Source organism: Scyliorhinus canicula, chromosome 10 (assembly GCF_902713615.1).
Source record: "Scyliorhinus canicula chromosome 10, sScyCan1.1, whole genome shotgun sequence".
NCBI classification, from domain to species: Eukaryota; Metazoa; Chordata; class Chondrichthyes; order Carcharhiniformes; family Scyliorhinidae; genus Scyliorhinus; species Scyliorhinus canicula.
This window is the reverse complement of record NC_052155.1, coordinates 174129929-174145703: the sequence shown is the minus strand read 5'-3', so window position 1 is coordinate 174145703 and position 15775 is coordinate 174129929. Positions and strand designations below refer to the sequence as shown.

Below are 15775 nucleotides of genomic sequence, written 5' to 3'. Positions count from 1 at the left end.
TGACTCCTGAGTATTTCTAGCATTTTCCATTTCCATACCAGCCATTCACCAGTTGTCATTGCACATTGAACATCTTTTCGAGAATAGGTAGCTATTTCCTGCACATTTTTTGAAAGAATCAGCTGTTCTATTTTTGGCTCCTAGTTTCACATTACAAATATCCGCACATCACCAATATGTGTTCAACTTGGGAAACCAATATTTTTGGTTAGAACCGTACGACATTCCTAAAAATCAAGGTTTTCTCCATATTTAGGACAATATTGTTATTGATAAAGATCAATATTTTCAGGGCAAAATGAAGAGTTTGGTTGAGTGCATTTGCAATGCATTTATACAGACGACTAAGACAAAGGAATTACCTTCTTGTGTTTAACATATATATATTTCTGGGCAGCACGATGGCGTAGTGGGTTAGCCCTGCTGCCTCACGGCGCCGAGGTCCCGTCCCGGCTCTGGGTCACCGTCCGTGTGGGGTTTGCACATTCTCCCCATGTTTGCGTAGGTTTCGCCCCCACAACCCAAAGATGTGCAGGCTAGGTGGATTGGCTGCTCTAAATTACCCCTTATGTGGAAAAAAATAATTGGGTACTCGAAATTCTTTTTTAAAAAGCATATATATATTTCTCTCTCCTGGCTGTGTGTATGCTTAAAAGCTTTGCAATCTAAACCTCTCAACAGGGCAGCACAGTAGCACAAGTGGACAGCACTGTGGCTTCGCAGCGCTAGGGTCCCAGGTTCAATACCCAACTGGGTCACTGTCTGTGCGGAGTCTGCACGTTCTCCCCGCGTCTGCGTGGGTTTCCTCCGGGGGCTCCGGTTTCCTCCCACAGTCCAAAGACTTACAGGTTAGGTGGATTGGCCATGATAAATTGCACTTAGTTTTTTTTTTCTTTTAAAAAAAATTTAGATTACCCAATTATTTTTCCAATTAAGGGGCAATTTAGCGTGGCCAATCCACCTACTCTGCACATTTTTGGGTTGTGGGGGCGAAACCCACACAGACACGGGGAGAATGTGCAAACTCCACACAGACAATGACCCAGAGCCGGGTTCGAACCTGGGACCTCAGCGCCGTGAGGCGGTTGTGCTAACCACTAGGCCACCGTGCTGCCCCTAAATTGCCCTTAGTGACCAAAAAGGTTAGGAGGGGTTATTGGGTTACGGGGATTGGGTGGAACTGAGGGCTGAATTGGGTCAGCGCAGACTCTTTTTTTTTTATAAATTTAGATTACCCAATTATTTTTTCTATTAAGGGGCAATTTAGCGTGGCCAATCCACCTACTCTGCACATTTTTGGGTTGTGGGGGCGAAACCCACGCAGACACGGGGAGAATGTGCAAACTCCACACGGACAGTGACCCAGAGCCGGGATCGAACCTGGGACCTCAGTGCCGTGAGGCGGGTCAGTGCAGACTCGATGGGCCAAATGGCCTCCTTCTACACTGTATGTTCTGTGTTCTTTCTCCAGTTCGGATGAAAAATCCTAGACTTGAAATAACAACTTTATCTTCAGAGGTACTGGTCTTTTAAGATGTTCCTTAAAACATATCTCTTTGAACCATCCTTTGATCATCTGACCTAATATCCCCCAGTGTGGCTCAGTGCCATTTTTTCAATTTAACGCTCTGTGAAGTGGCTTGGGATATTTGACATTTCACAACACCATTCAGGGCATGCAACCCGCTTGATCGACACCCCATCCAACACCTTAAACATACAATCCCTCCACCACCGACGCACAGTAGCGGCTGTGTGTACTATCTACAAGGAACTCACAAATGCTCTTTCAACAATATCTTGACAACCCGTGGCCTCTGCCAGCACCTGCGAGTTCCCCTCCAAGCCGCACGCCACCCTAACTTTGAACCATATCGGTATTCCTTCACTGTCGCTGGGTCAAAGTCCTGGAACTCCCAGGGGCAGCGTGGTGGCTCTGCCTCACAGTGGGTTCGATCCTGGCCCTGGGTCACTGTCGGTGTGGAGTTTGCACATTCTCCCCGTGTCTGCATGGGTATCACCCCCACAACCCAAAATGATGTGTAGGGTAGGATTGGCCATGCCAAATTAGCTCTTAATTGGAAAAAATAATTTGGTACTCTAAATTAATTTTTAAAAAGTCCTGGAAATCCCTCGCTAATAGCATGGTGGGTGTACCTACAGGGCAGGGACTACAGTGCCTCAAGAAGACAGCTCACCACCACCTTCTCAAGAGCAATTAGGGATGGGCAACAAATGCTGGCCTGTTCAATGGTGCCCACATCTTGTGAAAGAATAAACAAAATAAAAATGATGTGGAGATGCTGGAGTTGGACTGGGGTGAGCTCAGTAAGAAGTCTTACAGCACCAGGTTAAAGTCCAACAGGTTTGTTTCGAATCACTAGCTTTCGGAGCGCAGCTCCTTCCTCAGGTGAATGAAGAGGTGGGTTCCAGAAACAGATATATAGACAAATTTGAAGATGCCAGACAATGCTTAGAATGCCAGCATTAGCAGGTGATTAGGTCTTTACAGATCCAGAGATAGGGGTAATCCAGGTGTGAATTGTCTCAAGTCAGGACAGTTGGTAGGATTTCGCCAGCCCAGACCAGATGGTGGGGGATGAATGTAATGCGACAAAATAAAAATGAAGGGCAGCACAGGTGGCACAGTGGTTAGCATTGCTGCCTCATGGTGCCGAAGTCCCAGGTTCGATCCCGGCTCTGGGTCACTGTCAGTGTGGAGTTTGCACATTCTCCCCGTGTTTGCGTGGGTTTCGCCCCCACAACCCAAAAGATGTGCAGAGTAGGTGAATTGGCCACGCTAAATTGCCCCTAAATTGAAAAGAAAATGAATTGGGTACTCTAAATTTTAAAAATAATAAAAATGAAAGACATGGGGCGGGATTCTCTGTTGCCCGACGGCGATATCGTAATCGGCGATCGGGCGGAAAATCTCCTTTGACGCCGAAATCAGGGGCGGAGTCTGTTTTCGGATGCACCGCCCCTCCAACATGCGGCATTGGTGAGTACGCTGCACGCCGTTGGGACGGTATCAGGGCATCACCTGAAGGCTCTTCCTCGATGCTCCGCACCCGATGGGCCGATTTCCCAACGGCGTGGGACACATGTGCTCTGCGTTTTCGTCAACCTCGCGTTGCAGCTGCGGACTGTGTCCAGCATCACCACAGTCGGGGGTTTGGGGGGCGTTCCGCTAGCCAGGAGGGCTCCGGTGGGAGCTGGGGCGGCCTGGTGGTCCGGGGGCGGCAAGGGAGGAGATGGGGGGGGGGGGGTCACTATCTGGCATGCCTGGTCAGCACGCGACCGGCGCCATGTTGTACGACGCGCCCGCTGCAGGTCATTGCCATGCGCATGCGCAGCTACGGACCCGACCATTCTCCGGCCGTTTCTGCTGCGGGAGCCTGGAGTTTTACCCAGCGGCGCTGCTAGCCCCTCACCTGTCCCAGAATCGGTGAGGGTTCGCCGCCGATTTTGGTCTCGTGAAACGCCACTGTTCCCACGCCTGCATCAGCACTTAGCCGCAAAACCGGAGAATCCTGCCCTTGATATCAATACAAGTCAGGCATTGTCAAACTCGGGGGGCGTGACCCATGGGTGGGTCGCGGGCGGGTGTCGGGAAGGTCGCGGAGCCGCCCGTCGCGGTGCTCCCGATCGCGCAAAGCTGCGGGCAGACAACCGCAGCTGTCGGCTGCTAATGACACCGGCTGCAAGCGGCCTTCAAAATTGCCGCGAACATGTAACAAAAATGCGCACATACTGCGCGCGTGCGCCGATGATCTCGCACGCATACGCAAAACTATGCACATGAGCGCCGATGATTGGGCGTGCATGTGCTGCACGGCCGCTTTTTTAAAAAACGGTCGCAACTTTTTGTTTTACAAGTTCGGGGAGGGGGGGGGGTTTATTCATTTAATTTTTATTTTTTTCATTTATTTTATTTTTGTTTTTTTTACAAGTTTGGGGGGGGTTTTATTTGATAACATTTTACAGGATAAAAATTTCAGAACTATGGACAGATGGAGACTCCCTACTTTCCGACACCAGAAGGCTTCACCTTCATCCAACCGGTTCCATTGGAGGAGCGTGTACGAGGACCAAAGGGACCCAAAACCATTTCCTCCATTTTTGTCAGCAGCAAACAAGGTAAGAGAAAATGGTGGGTCGCGCAGGTTGGCCAGCGTGGGTCGCGAAGGTCGGCCGGGTTGGGTCCCAAAGGTTGGCCGGTTGGTAAAAATGGATCCCCGGAAAAAAAGTTTGAAGAACACTGATATAAGTTGTTGCTGAGCGTTTCCAGCATTTTCTGCTTTTACTTCAGAAAAGGGTATTTTCTGTTAAAGCGTCCCTTTGATCATGCAAACTAGCTTAGACTGTATTATGGGCTTGGGGGAGGGGCAGAGGTGGGATATATAAATTGAAACGCTGTAAGATAAACAATCGCAATGGACAACATTCAATAAAGCAAACTGGCAACTGTTGTGTGTTTTCTCTACTGGTAGGTCCTTTCTGTGGCTCTGTTCCAATCAGTGAATTTACCTTCTTTCTATGTTATCTATGTTCGAATGCTGAGAGTCGCCAAGTATCGAATGATACCACCACAAGTTTCAACTGGCTATCGATCAAAGAGCCAAACGCCAGTTAGTTCAAGGTCAAGGGTACTTTATTTACATACAATCAGTCATGCAACATAAACACTACTAGTCAATTACACCTATTACTAAGACAACCTGTACTTAACTTTGGGCACCCGGCTTAGGTCAGGAAACAATGGCCGCTGCTCAGGATCTCTTGGGTTCGAAGGGGTAACTGCTGCTCAGCTGGGCTCATCCGTCTAGTGGGCGTTGAACTCGAACTTGCTTCTGGTGTTGCTGGAGTTGGCGATGGCCGTGACCAGGGTACCAAGGCCAAAAGAGAGCGAACATATGGCGAACTCTTCCTTTATACTCGGGGGAATTTTGCGCTCTTTTGGGCGGTCCTTCGATATGGGCCTTACTAATTGGGTGATCCCTGATCACTCCGTTCGATTCCTTAGCCAATAAGTGGGCGGGGCTCTGGATGGCTGGGCATGTCCCAAGCGGTCATTGACCCTGATGTTTGCGTTTCCCTTGGACGGGGAGCGGTGCCGAAATGTCTGGGACTGTCCCGGTTGCTGGAGTACCAGTCCTTTGTTTTGGGGGAGATGGGCCATCACCTGCTAATCGGCCTGATTAACATGCTAATGGGACGGGGTTTCGATGCCGTCTGGACTTTGCTGACAAATATGCCTTTCAGGCTCTCAGTCTGCCTGATTCTTGGCTTGTCCATTTTACCCGTCAGTCTTTGCAAGTTGCTCTGTACCTAGTTGGAAGTGGCCATCCCAGATGGCTACACGACCAACATCAAAACGGGAAATGCTGAAATTACACTGAGTTAGAGCTCAGTAGCATCTGTAAATAGAAAAACAAGGTCATTGTTTTGGGTTCAGGCCCACCTTTACAACAACATGCAGATGCTAACTGCTCATTTTCCTTTTGCAGATTATGATGGCTCTGCTGTGCATTTTCAGGATTTTCAACTTTTGCTTTGTAACCACAAACACATGCACCCTTCCGGGTAAAGATTCAAGCCGTGAGGAGAATGAAGGGATTCATGGAAGGGGAAAGGTCAAATATAATCACACACTTCATTTCTGATAGTGCGATGTGTCCTATATATGATCTGTTTCCAGAAACAATATAATTTTGGTTCACTTCTCTTGGCAACTAATTGTTGTTTTATGTTATGCAAATATAAATAAGTTCCATTTTTAAACCTCCTCTGTGGCACTTGAATGGTACTTGATAGAAATGTATCAATTTTTCTCCTTTTTCTCCGAAGGTGTATGAATATGTTAATGATGGGAATACACAGTCTTATGATCAGCATCTGACAGAAATCACAGCGTTATCTTTTGGTTGGGAATCTTGCATCCCCACTGTGTTTATCGTCACTTTTACCATGCAGCATTGAGGAGCATGCTAAACAACACAGTCTCCTGTATTTATTTGTAATCAGCAGTCTTCCCATTAACTGGCTGCTCTGCATGGGGTTCAGGATTCCTGATATGCGGAGACTCGAGGGGTTGCTGATCCCATGTTCCCAGTTAAAAAGATTAGGCCACTTGGCACATCTTGTCCGCACCAGCTCTCTGAAAGAGCAACTCGCCCAATGCCATTCCTCCACCTTCTTCCTGTAACCCTGCCCATTCCCCCGTTTCAGGAGACACTACTAATTCTCCTTTGGATGCTTCAATCCACCACACTCTCAGGCAATGCATTCCGGACCCTAACCTGGCACTGCGGAAAAAATGTTCTTTAAATCTGTGCCTTCTCTTCCTCAATCCTTTTACGAGTGCAAACAGTCTCACCTGAGCTACACTGGTCCAGACTCCTCATGATTTTGAACACCTCTATCAAATCTTCTCACAACCTTCTTTCTGCGTGGAAAAAAGTCCCATCTTCTCCAATCTATCTTCATAACTGAAGTTCCTCATCCCTGGAATCTTTCTTGTGAATCTTTTCTGCACCCTCTCCAATGAGTTCACATCCTTCCTAAAGTGCAATTCCAAACAATGGATGCAATATTCCGACTGAGTCCAGACTAGTGACTTATACAAATTCAGCATCACCTCCTTGCTCTTGTACACGATGTCCTTATTAATTAAGCTTTAATGTATACTTTATTAACTGCTCTCATAACCGGTCATGCCACCTTCAATGAGTTATGCACGTGCACACCCAAGTCTCTCTGCTCCTGCACCCCCTTTTAGAATTGTATCCTTTATTTTATATTGTCTCTCCATGTCCTTCCCACCAAAATGAATCACTTCACATTTCTCTGCATTCAACTTCATCTGCCACCTATCCGCCCATTCCACCACCTTGTCCATATCCCTTTGAAGTTCAACACTATGCCCTTTTAATTCACAATGTTTCCCAGTTTTGTATCATTAACAAACTTTAAAACTGCGCCATGTACAACAAGGCCAGGATGTCACGGTGGCGAGGTGGTTGGTATTGCTGCCTCATGGCGCTGACGACCCGGATTCTTGGCCCCGAGTCACTGTCCGTGTGGAGTTTACACTTTCTCCCCTTGTCTGCGTGGGTCTTATCCCCACAACCCAAAGATGTGCAGGGTAGGTGGATTGGCCATGCTAAATTGCTCAATTGGAAAAAAAAAGAATTGGGCACGTTAAATTAAAAAAAAATACAACAAGGACTATGTCATTGATATATATCAAAGAGTCCCAACTCTGATCTCTCGGGAACGTCGCTCCATTAGTTGGGCAATAAACAGGAACACTACCAATTTTGATGACAAATACCAATTTGTGGTGCACTGTTTCAACCAGCAATTGGCTGATTTCAGTCTTTGGTCGATGACAGTTACAAAATCAAATCCAGATTGTTTTCCTGTCCACAGATACTGCCTGGCCTGCTGAATAATTCTCGCATTCCCAATTTCCATGTTAGATTTCCAACATCCGCAATAAAACTGAGACCAGGAGTGATTCAGCCCTGGAGTGCTTTGGGTGCCGAGTTTTGCTCCCCTCCACCCCCGCACTCTCATAATCTTTATGTGTCATGTTGGAATTAAACTTTAATTGATGTTCAGACGTGAGTGGTGTGAGAGCGTCATCCCAAAGGGTCCGAATGATTCATGATGACACTGTCAATGCAAATCTAACTAAGGCTGAATAGACTCGGACTGTTTTCATTAGAAAGACGGAGGTTGAAGGGTGACCTGATAGAAATCTACAAGATTATGAGGGGCATGGATAGAGTGGATGGGCAGGCACTCTTTCCCAGGGTGGAGGGGTCAGTCACCAGGGGGCATAGGTTTAAGATCCGTGGGTCAACGTTTAGAGGAAATGTGTGACGCAGGGTTTTATGCAGAGGGTGGTGAGTGCCTGGAACGTGTTGCCAGGGGAGGTTGTGGAAGCAGATACATTAACGGCATTCAAAAGGCATCTTGACAAATACATGGATAGGATGGGTATAAAGGGATACGGCCCAAGGAAGTGCTGAGGGTTTTGGCAAAGGTTGGTATCATGACCGGTACAGGCTCGGAGGGCCGAAGGGCCTGTTCCTGTGCTGTATTGTTCTTTGTATACCGGTCTAACAGGGTGGCATGGTGGCGCAGTGGTTAGCACTGTTTCCTCACGGCTCTGAAGATCCGGGTTCAATCCTGGCCCCGGGTCACTGTCTGTGGCGTTTGCACATTCTCCCCGTGCCTGCGTGGGTCTCACCCCCTCAACCCAAAGTTGTGCAGTGTAGGTGGATTGGCCACGTTAATTGACCCTTAAATGTGGAATAAAATGAGTTGGGTACTCTAAACTTACTTTAAAAAGTAACATACCAGTCTAACAACGCTATGTAACGCCAAACGCTGAGCCTCTGTACAGCCCCACTGCTCCAACCCCCTCCCCCACCACAGTATAAATCTCATCCTATTTCCAGTTCTCTCCAGCTTTGACTCCAAACGTTTTAGCTCCCATCGCTCTGCAGATGCTGCCAGACCTGCCGAGATTGTCCAGCATTGTGCGTTCTTGGCTCTGTAACACCTGACAGTTGAAGTCAGAATGCAGACCTTTGGCTGGACGGATAACAAGAAAAATGCGGGAACAAACACAGCACAGGCGCTAAAAGTCAACCGATAAACATTTGTTAAGCTATTAGTCATTGCAATGCGGATTCCAAGTATTTTGGCTCTGTCAATGTTTGGTAAAGGACGGTAGTGAGGAGGGCTGTATATGGTTGGCGCGCACCCATTAATGAAGCCATTGACAAATGGTGATTGCCTTGTCCTGCAAATCAAAAGACAGGCAGTGATCACCGTCCAAGAGATGTATTGATATGGAACTGGACGCTGTTCTCACAATTCAACGTTTATATTCTGACAAGGCTATGAATAAATGAATAGTCCCATTGTGAGCAAAGTCAGGCTCTCCATTTGAGCAGCAGAGGGCGCGTTTAAACCATTTTAGTCCAGCCTTTTTAAAAGAAATCCTCTTGACAACCTCTTGGACTCGCATCCAAAACGTTCCTAATTGTTCCAGCCAGCTCACAAACTGCACGCCGCCAGAGTAAACGCCGTAGTGCAACACACTACACGTGGGCTACACACCAGCAATGCACCCACCCCAGTACCTGTCAAACACTTCCACCACTGTATGCACCTAAAGCTGCTTTCAAAAATCTCTACAATGACCGGGGTGTGTCTACCCAATTCGCTCGGTGCCCCTGTACCACATTCGAAAGATGCAACCCCTTGATAATCCCCTGAGATTTTGCAGAATACTTGTTCAGAGCGAGCTATTTAAAAAAAAACACGCAAAGAATAAAAACTCCTGAAGCCATATCTGAAAATTAAGCCAATAATTTTAATTAATATTATCATAAATTATTCACCGGGAGCAGGAAAGATGTATCACTGCATGGTTGGTTCAAGAAAATAAAGTGAGGAATTTAGAAATGTGCAGAGTATTTATCCCATATCCCAATATTTCTACTTTAAAAAACCCATTCATTTATTCTCACTGTTTCTTTTATTTAAAGGTTGGTGTGCGGTTTGCCTCTTGTCTGCCTAATGTCATAAATACATGGGTTCAAATATTGACGTGTTTGGGTTCGTTGAGAATCGCGGGAAGTTTAATTGATACTTTTACAACTCTTGTAACCGAGGCACCACGGAATAGATGGGGTTTTTTTTCTGTTGAAAATCCTGGGGTTTTTTGTTTTGTTCTTCAAACTGACAGCTTTTCACACATTTCTGTTCCATTGACGCGGCTGTCAATGTTTATACAACTTTTACCATTCCCTCCCCCTTCCAAAGGCAGGGGGGGGGGGGGGGGGGGCACACATTGGATAGGATAATGGTCTATTTGGAGTCCATTTAGGTGGATTAATTTGTACTCCTTGCATTGTTTTTAACTCATATTTACTAAATGTCTCACCCAGTACTAGAATATATGGGTGTGTGTATTCTGTGTTCTGACACAACAATACTGACAACAGCCCTGGGTTAGAATAAACACTGGCTGGGATGTTTGGATACCTTTCAAAGACTTACAATTAAAAGAAAACAAAGAATAAGACCAAGGGCAATAGATAGTAAAGGCATGAACGGATTCTAGTGCAGCCCTTTAAATAATTTTCTTACATCGAGTGAATCATTTGCCTTTGAGAGAGAGAAGAAAATAGAATAGTTCGGGAAAAGTGGGACAAAATAAAGGGCACATGCAATATTGATCGAATTGAAAACTTCTCTTTGCTAGTTTGGCACCGAGTAAGATGCTCACATTGGTTTCACCGCGGCAGCGCCCTCCTCTCGGGCTTCAGAGCGCTGCAATCCTTCAGAGAAAATAGTCAATGCTCTCTATATTTATATCCTGAAAAGTAATCCTGCTCAGCTCCCCTCCCACTCCCTGAATTAAGAAGTGACCCTAAAGGGGGGGGGGGGGGGGGGGGTCTGTGAGAGCTGGTGGTGGTGGGCGAGGGAGGGAGAAGGTTGGGGGGGGGGGGGAACACACACAGGGGAGAGGGAGTTGTGTTACATGTTGTGAAATGTACTGTTGGAAAAGAAGCGAGAAGCTGAAGGGGGGGCGGGTAATTTCTTTTGGCGCGAAAGTAGATATATGGCAGGGGGGGGGGGGGGTAGGAGAAGGGGGTGGGGTAGTGGGGCGGGACTGCATCAAATCATTAAATCGGGTTACAGGCACTATCCTGGTTAGATTAACGCACTTCAGCAGGGCAGTGCGGGCTGAAGCCTCTCTGATATTACACACAGAGCAAGGCGACCCCAGTGCGTACAACTCACTCTGCCAGCCCATCCATCTGTGTGTGTGTCTTGTCTCCTACAAGATTGCAACACCCGGGAGCCTCAACGCAGGGAGAAAAGGCTCGCCTTGCTTGCTGCGATTTGGAATTTTATTTTGGGAAAAAGGGAGGGTGGATTTCACTGCTGCTTGCGGCTTCCTGAGCTTGGTTGGAGTCGGGGGCTCTTGCGAGTTTGCTGGAGTCTTGTGTCCCCCCCCCCTCCTCCTCCCCGGTCGCTGCTACATTTCTTCGGTAAGTGTTCTCGCTCTTTTTATTATTATCAGTAAAATAAATAGGGAAGGGGCGAGAGAGAGCAAGGCGAACAAAGCGAACAGTCCCTTTCAGCAGCTACGTTTTAATGCTTGCTAGGAGCCGGCCGGCTTTTGCTGGCTGGTTTTTAATGTTAATGCAAGTGTGTGTGTGTGTGTGTGATACATTTTCCTCTATAATCATTGCTGAGAGCTATCTTAGATTCTGCAGACAAAGGCTGCTCTAAGGGGAATGATTTTCAGAAATATATATGTATAAAATATTTTACCACGTATAGTGGGGGGGGGGGGGGGGGGGGGGGGTTTGTGTTCCTCCCACCCTCCGGTTGCAAATGGTTAGACAGAAGTTATTCAGACTTTGCAATGAGCGAATGTAGTTTTTTTTAAAGGTCTGCGTCAAGGCTGGATATTTAAAGGCTCGATCTTTGGGGGGGCTGCCGAATATAAAGGGGGCTTGTGTGCGGGTTGGCGAATTAAAAACCAATGCATAAGTTTGCATTTGTTGCATTTATTAATTTTATTAAAGCGTTGCGGGGTTTTTTATTTTTTTGGGGAAAAAAAAACACATTTGACTGATTTGTACCGTTGTGACACAGACTCCCGGTTCAAGATGCCCCTGACTGCCTCTGCTACTTTCTTGGGCAAAAGCTACAACTACGATTATGACTACGACTCGTTCCAGCCCGTCTTTTACGACCAGGAGGAGAATTTCTACCAGCAGCAGCTGCCGGCCCCCAGCGAGGACATCTGGAAGAAGTTCGAGCTGCTGCCCACCCCTCCGCTCTCGCCCAGCCGGAGACCCAGCTTCAGCCTGCCGCCCAGCCTCTACCCTTCCAACGCCGACCAGCTGGAGATGGTCACCGAGTTCCTGGGCGACGACCTGGTCAACCAGAGCTTCATCTGCGACTCGGACAGCGAGTCGGTGCTCAAGTCCATCATCATCCAGGACTGCATGTGGAGCGGCTTCTCGGCGGCCGCCAAGCTGGAGAAGGTGGTGAGCGAGCGGCTGGCCTCGCTGCAGGCGGCCAGGAAGGAGCCGGCCGCCCTCTGCTCCTCCTCCACCTCCTGCCCCCCTCCTCCCCCACCTTCCTCCTCCTGCAATACCTCCCCCACCTCCTCCTCGCCCACCTCCGCACCCTCCTCCTCCTCCTCCTCCCCCCCGACGCTCCGCATCGTCGGGCTCAGCGCCTCCTCCTCCTCCTCGGGCGGCACCTACCTGCACGACCTCGGCACCTCGGCCGCCGACTGCATTGACCCCTCGGTGGTCTTCCCGTACCCCTTCACCGAGCACAAAGCACCCGGAGCCGGCAGCCCCCCCGCCACAGACACGCCGAGCGACTCCGGTAAGCACTTCAATCCCCACAGACCTTTTGCAAATGCAGTGAATTAAAATGCATTTTGATGTTTTTTTGGGGGGGGGGGTTTGACTTGACATTTCAGGATTGCTTTTGTAATTGCAGAAAATAAAATGCATTTTAATATTTAGGACGGGGGGGGGATAAGTTGCATATTACTTTAAATTTCAGGATTGGGGTTGTAATTATACATATTAAAATGCATTTTAATGTTTAGGACGGGGGGGGGAGTTGCATTTGGCTTGAAGTTTCATGCTCGCTTTTGTAAATGCAGAAATTAAAATGCATTTTTAAATGTCTGGCACACTGGGGGAAACATGGCTCTTGGAATTCCAGGAAAACTTTGTGTCATTGCAAAAAATCAAAATGCATTTTGATGGTTCACACTTGTGTGTGGGGGTGGGGTCGGTTTGCTTGAATACCCGGGTTACATTTTGCTGAATGCAGAAATCATGGAATGTTGAGGGTTAATAATACGCGGCAGAAAGTGACATTTTGAAACATAAGAGGTCTTGCACTGCCGTTTGCAATCCTTCTGTTTAATTGCGAGGTTCCTGCTCTTATTTGGTTACTTTTTGCACTTTGGGGATTTTATTTGGCCTGAGCCAGTTGCTCGCTACGGATTTCTATTGCTTTTCTCTTTCGCTGTGGGCTGGATTTAACATTTTAAAGGCATTGCGTGTCGGCCCCATTGGGGGAGGGGGGAGTGCGCAGATTTTATTTCCCTGTGTGGTGTGTCTATTGGATTCTCAGTCGGGTCGTGTAGGGACAAACTGGGTGAAAGTGTAATCAGGGGGTTGGGCATTCAGGGCTGACAAGTTCCAAAAGAGAGCGTCAGCCTTTTATGAAAGAGGCTTTTCACAACCACCAACCAGAAGGGTGTGTTTTAATCAAATTCTTGAGCAGAGACCGCCTTGGAAGGAAGGAGGGGACAGGAGGGGCGTCAATGCGCAATATCCCTCACTGAATAGACATTGGTTCAATTGAGTGCAGTGCTGCAATGCAAATATCAGCTGACTGGGGCCCCATTGCAGAGAACATTTCTTTCTGCCCGGATCCACGAATTTATCACTCACTTCTCTTTATGTTGCTTCCACAGAAGAGGAACAGGAGGACGATGAGGAAGATGATGAGTATGAGGAGGAGGAGGAGGATGACGAGGACGACGAGGAGGAAATTGACGTGGTGACTGTGGAGAAGAGGCAGCCCTATACCCGGAGGGCCGAGTTGAACACAAACACAGCTGGCATCGCCAGGCGCCAGCACATTCCTCTGGTGCTCAAGCGGTGCCACGTCCCCACTCACCAGCACAATTACGCTGCCCCCTCGCCCTCGCCGCCGCCGCCGCCCGCCAAACGGCTCCGGGTGGAGAGCAGTAGGATCCTCAAGCAGATCAGCACCAATAGCAAGAGCAAGTGCCCGAGCCCCAGGTCGTCAGACTCGGAGGAGAACGACAAGAGGAGGACGCACAATGTCCTGGAGCGCCAGCGGAGGAACGAGCTGAAACTGAGCTTTTTTGCTTTAAGGGATCAGATCCCAGAGGTGGCAATGAATGACAAAGCCGCCAAGGTGGTTATACTCAAAAAGGCAACGGAACACATATTGACAATCCAGTCAAACGAACAGAGACTGATAACAGAGAAAGAAAAATTAAGGAGGAAGCAAGAACAGCTGAAACACAGGCTTGAACAGCTGAGGAACTCTAGCAGACAGAAATATTAAAACCGTTCCATTTTGTTTGTTGGTTTTATAGACTGCCCGGGGGCATTTCTGCTGTCTGACTCTTTAACAAGACATTTTCAGTACATATGAACACAAATATGCTGAACCCTTCCTCATGCATGCTAATGCAATGTTTGCATTCTAGACTGAAACTACACAACCATGGCCAACCTCTTGTGGTGACACTTTTGAGTTTTGGCCAGAAATATGTGATACTGCCTCATTATAAGCAGCGACTCTTAGAAAATGGAACATCCACAATTTTTCTCTGGCAGGGTGGATTCACCATGTATTAGTTTCGCCAAATGTTTAACTTTTAATTTACAGATATATTTGTATTTAAACATTTATTTTTCTTAAAAAAAAGCAAAATCTTGTGGTTGACCATTAACCGGTCTAAATCGTTTGAAATTAAAACCCTTTTTTGTTTTATCAATTGCATTTTTGTAAAGAAATTTGTACAGTTAATAAATTACAGTAGAAAATGTATTTACTTTTTTTTATGTAATATCCACACTTGCTAACCAGTTGCAAGCTGGAACTTTGGTTTGTTTGCACCATTTCTCAGTTAGCATGTGAATTGTGCCATAAAAAAATTCTTTCATCTACTCCTCGGCTGAAATTCTTTCATATTATGGGCCAGTTTTGTTCACTGTACTGGGACTGATAATGTCATTGGAGTAAGTGTGTGAGTTGAAGGAGTACGGAGTAGACAGGCCCACAGTCTTTCACCCCCAGAATCTACTTGGGATAATTGAGAGAAGGGTCCAAAAATTGAAAGTATAGACCTGTTCACAGCCTCTTGTCGCTTGGAAATGATTCTAAGGCGGACATTCATCCCCATCAGTTGTACCATTGTGAGAGACAAAACAATTACTGTAACCTGGTCATATTTTCCTTGATGGTTCGATTTCATAGAATTTACAGTGCAGAAGGAGGCCATTCGGCCCATCAAGTCTGCACCGGCTCCTGGAAAGAGCACCCTACCCAAGGTCAATACCTCCACCCCATCCCCATAACCCAGTAACTCCACCCCACACTAAGGGCAATTTTGGACACTAAGGGCAATTTATCATGGCCAATCCACCTAACCCGCACATCTTTGGACTGTGGGAGGAAACCGGAGCACCTGGAGGAAACCCACGCACACACGGGGAGGATGTGCAGACTCCGCACAGACAGTGGCCCAAGCCGGAATCGAACCTGGGACCCTGGAGCTGTGAAGCAATTGTGCTAACCACTATGCTACCGTGCTGCCCCTGTTGAAATGTTTCTGAAGTTAATTTGTTTGTCATTCAAATCAACACGTGAGTGTTCAACCAGGAAAGTGCTGGTCCATACAAAATCCACGTAGACAGGGATATGCAAAGTTGGGTGTGGTTGACACACACTGGGAGACAAGTGAAAAGAGATTGGGTCTAATGGAAGGCTGGCCATCCAGAAACTAGCTACAGTCAACATTTACCAGAAACCCGATAGAGCAAAGTCTAACAGATGATTTAATGGTACTCCTGTAATTTTGCCAGACAATCCTATACAATTTTGAGCTTTGCCCAAAGAAAACATTTCAGGAAGATTACTGGGTAAGATCACATTCTCA

The 15775-nt window shown here is 47.3% G+C and overlaps 1 protein-coding gene across 1 annotated transcript; it reads left to right on the top strand.

Annotated features, from left to right (window-relative positions):
* Nucleotides 1-10716: 10716 nt before the first annotated feature.
* Nucleotides 10717-14783, top strand: LOC119972786 (myc proto-oncogene protein-like). The gene is made up of 3 exons (XM_038810165.1): nt 10717-11081; nt 11695-12441; nt 13553-14783. Exons 2-3 carry the CDS (start codon nt 11709-11711, stop codon nt 14173-14175), a joined length of 1356 nt encoding a protein of 451 aa, XP_038666093.1. The 5' UTR covers nt 10717-11081; nt 11695-11708; the 3' UTR covers nt 14176-14783.
* Nucleotides 14784-15775: the final 992 nt, after the last annotated feature.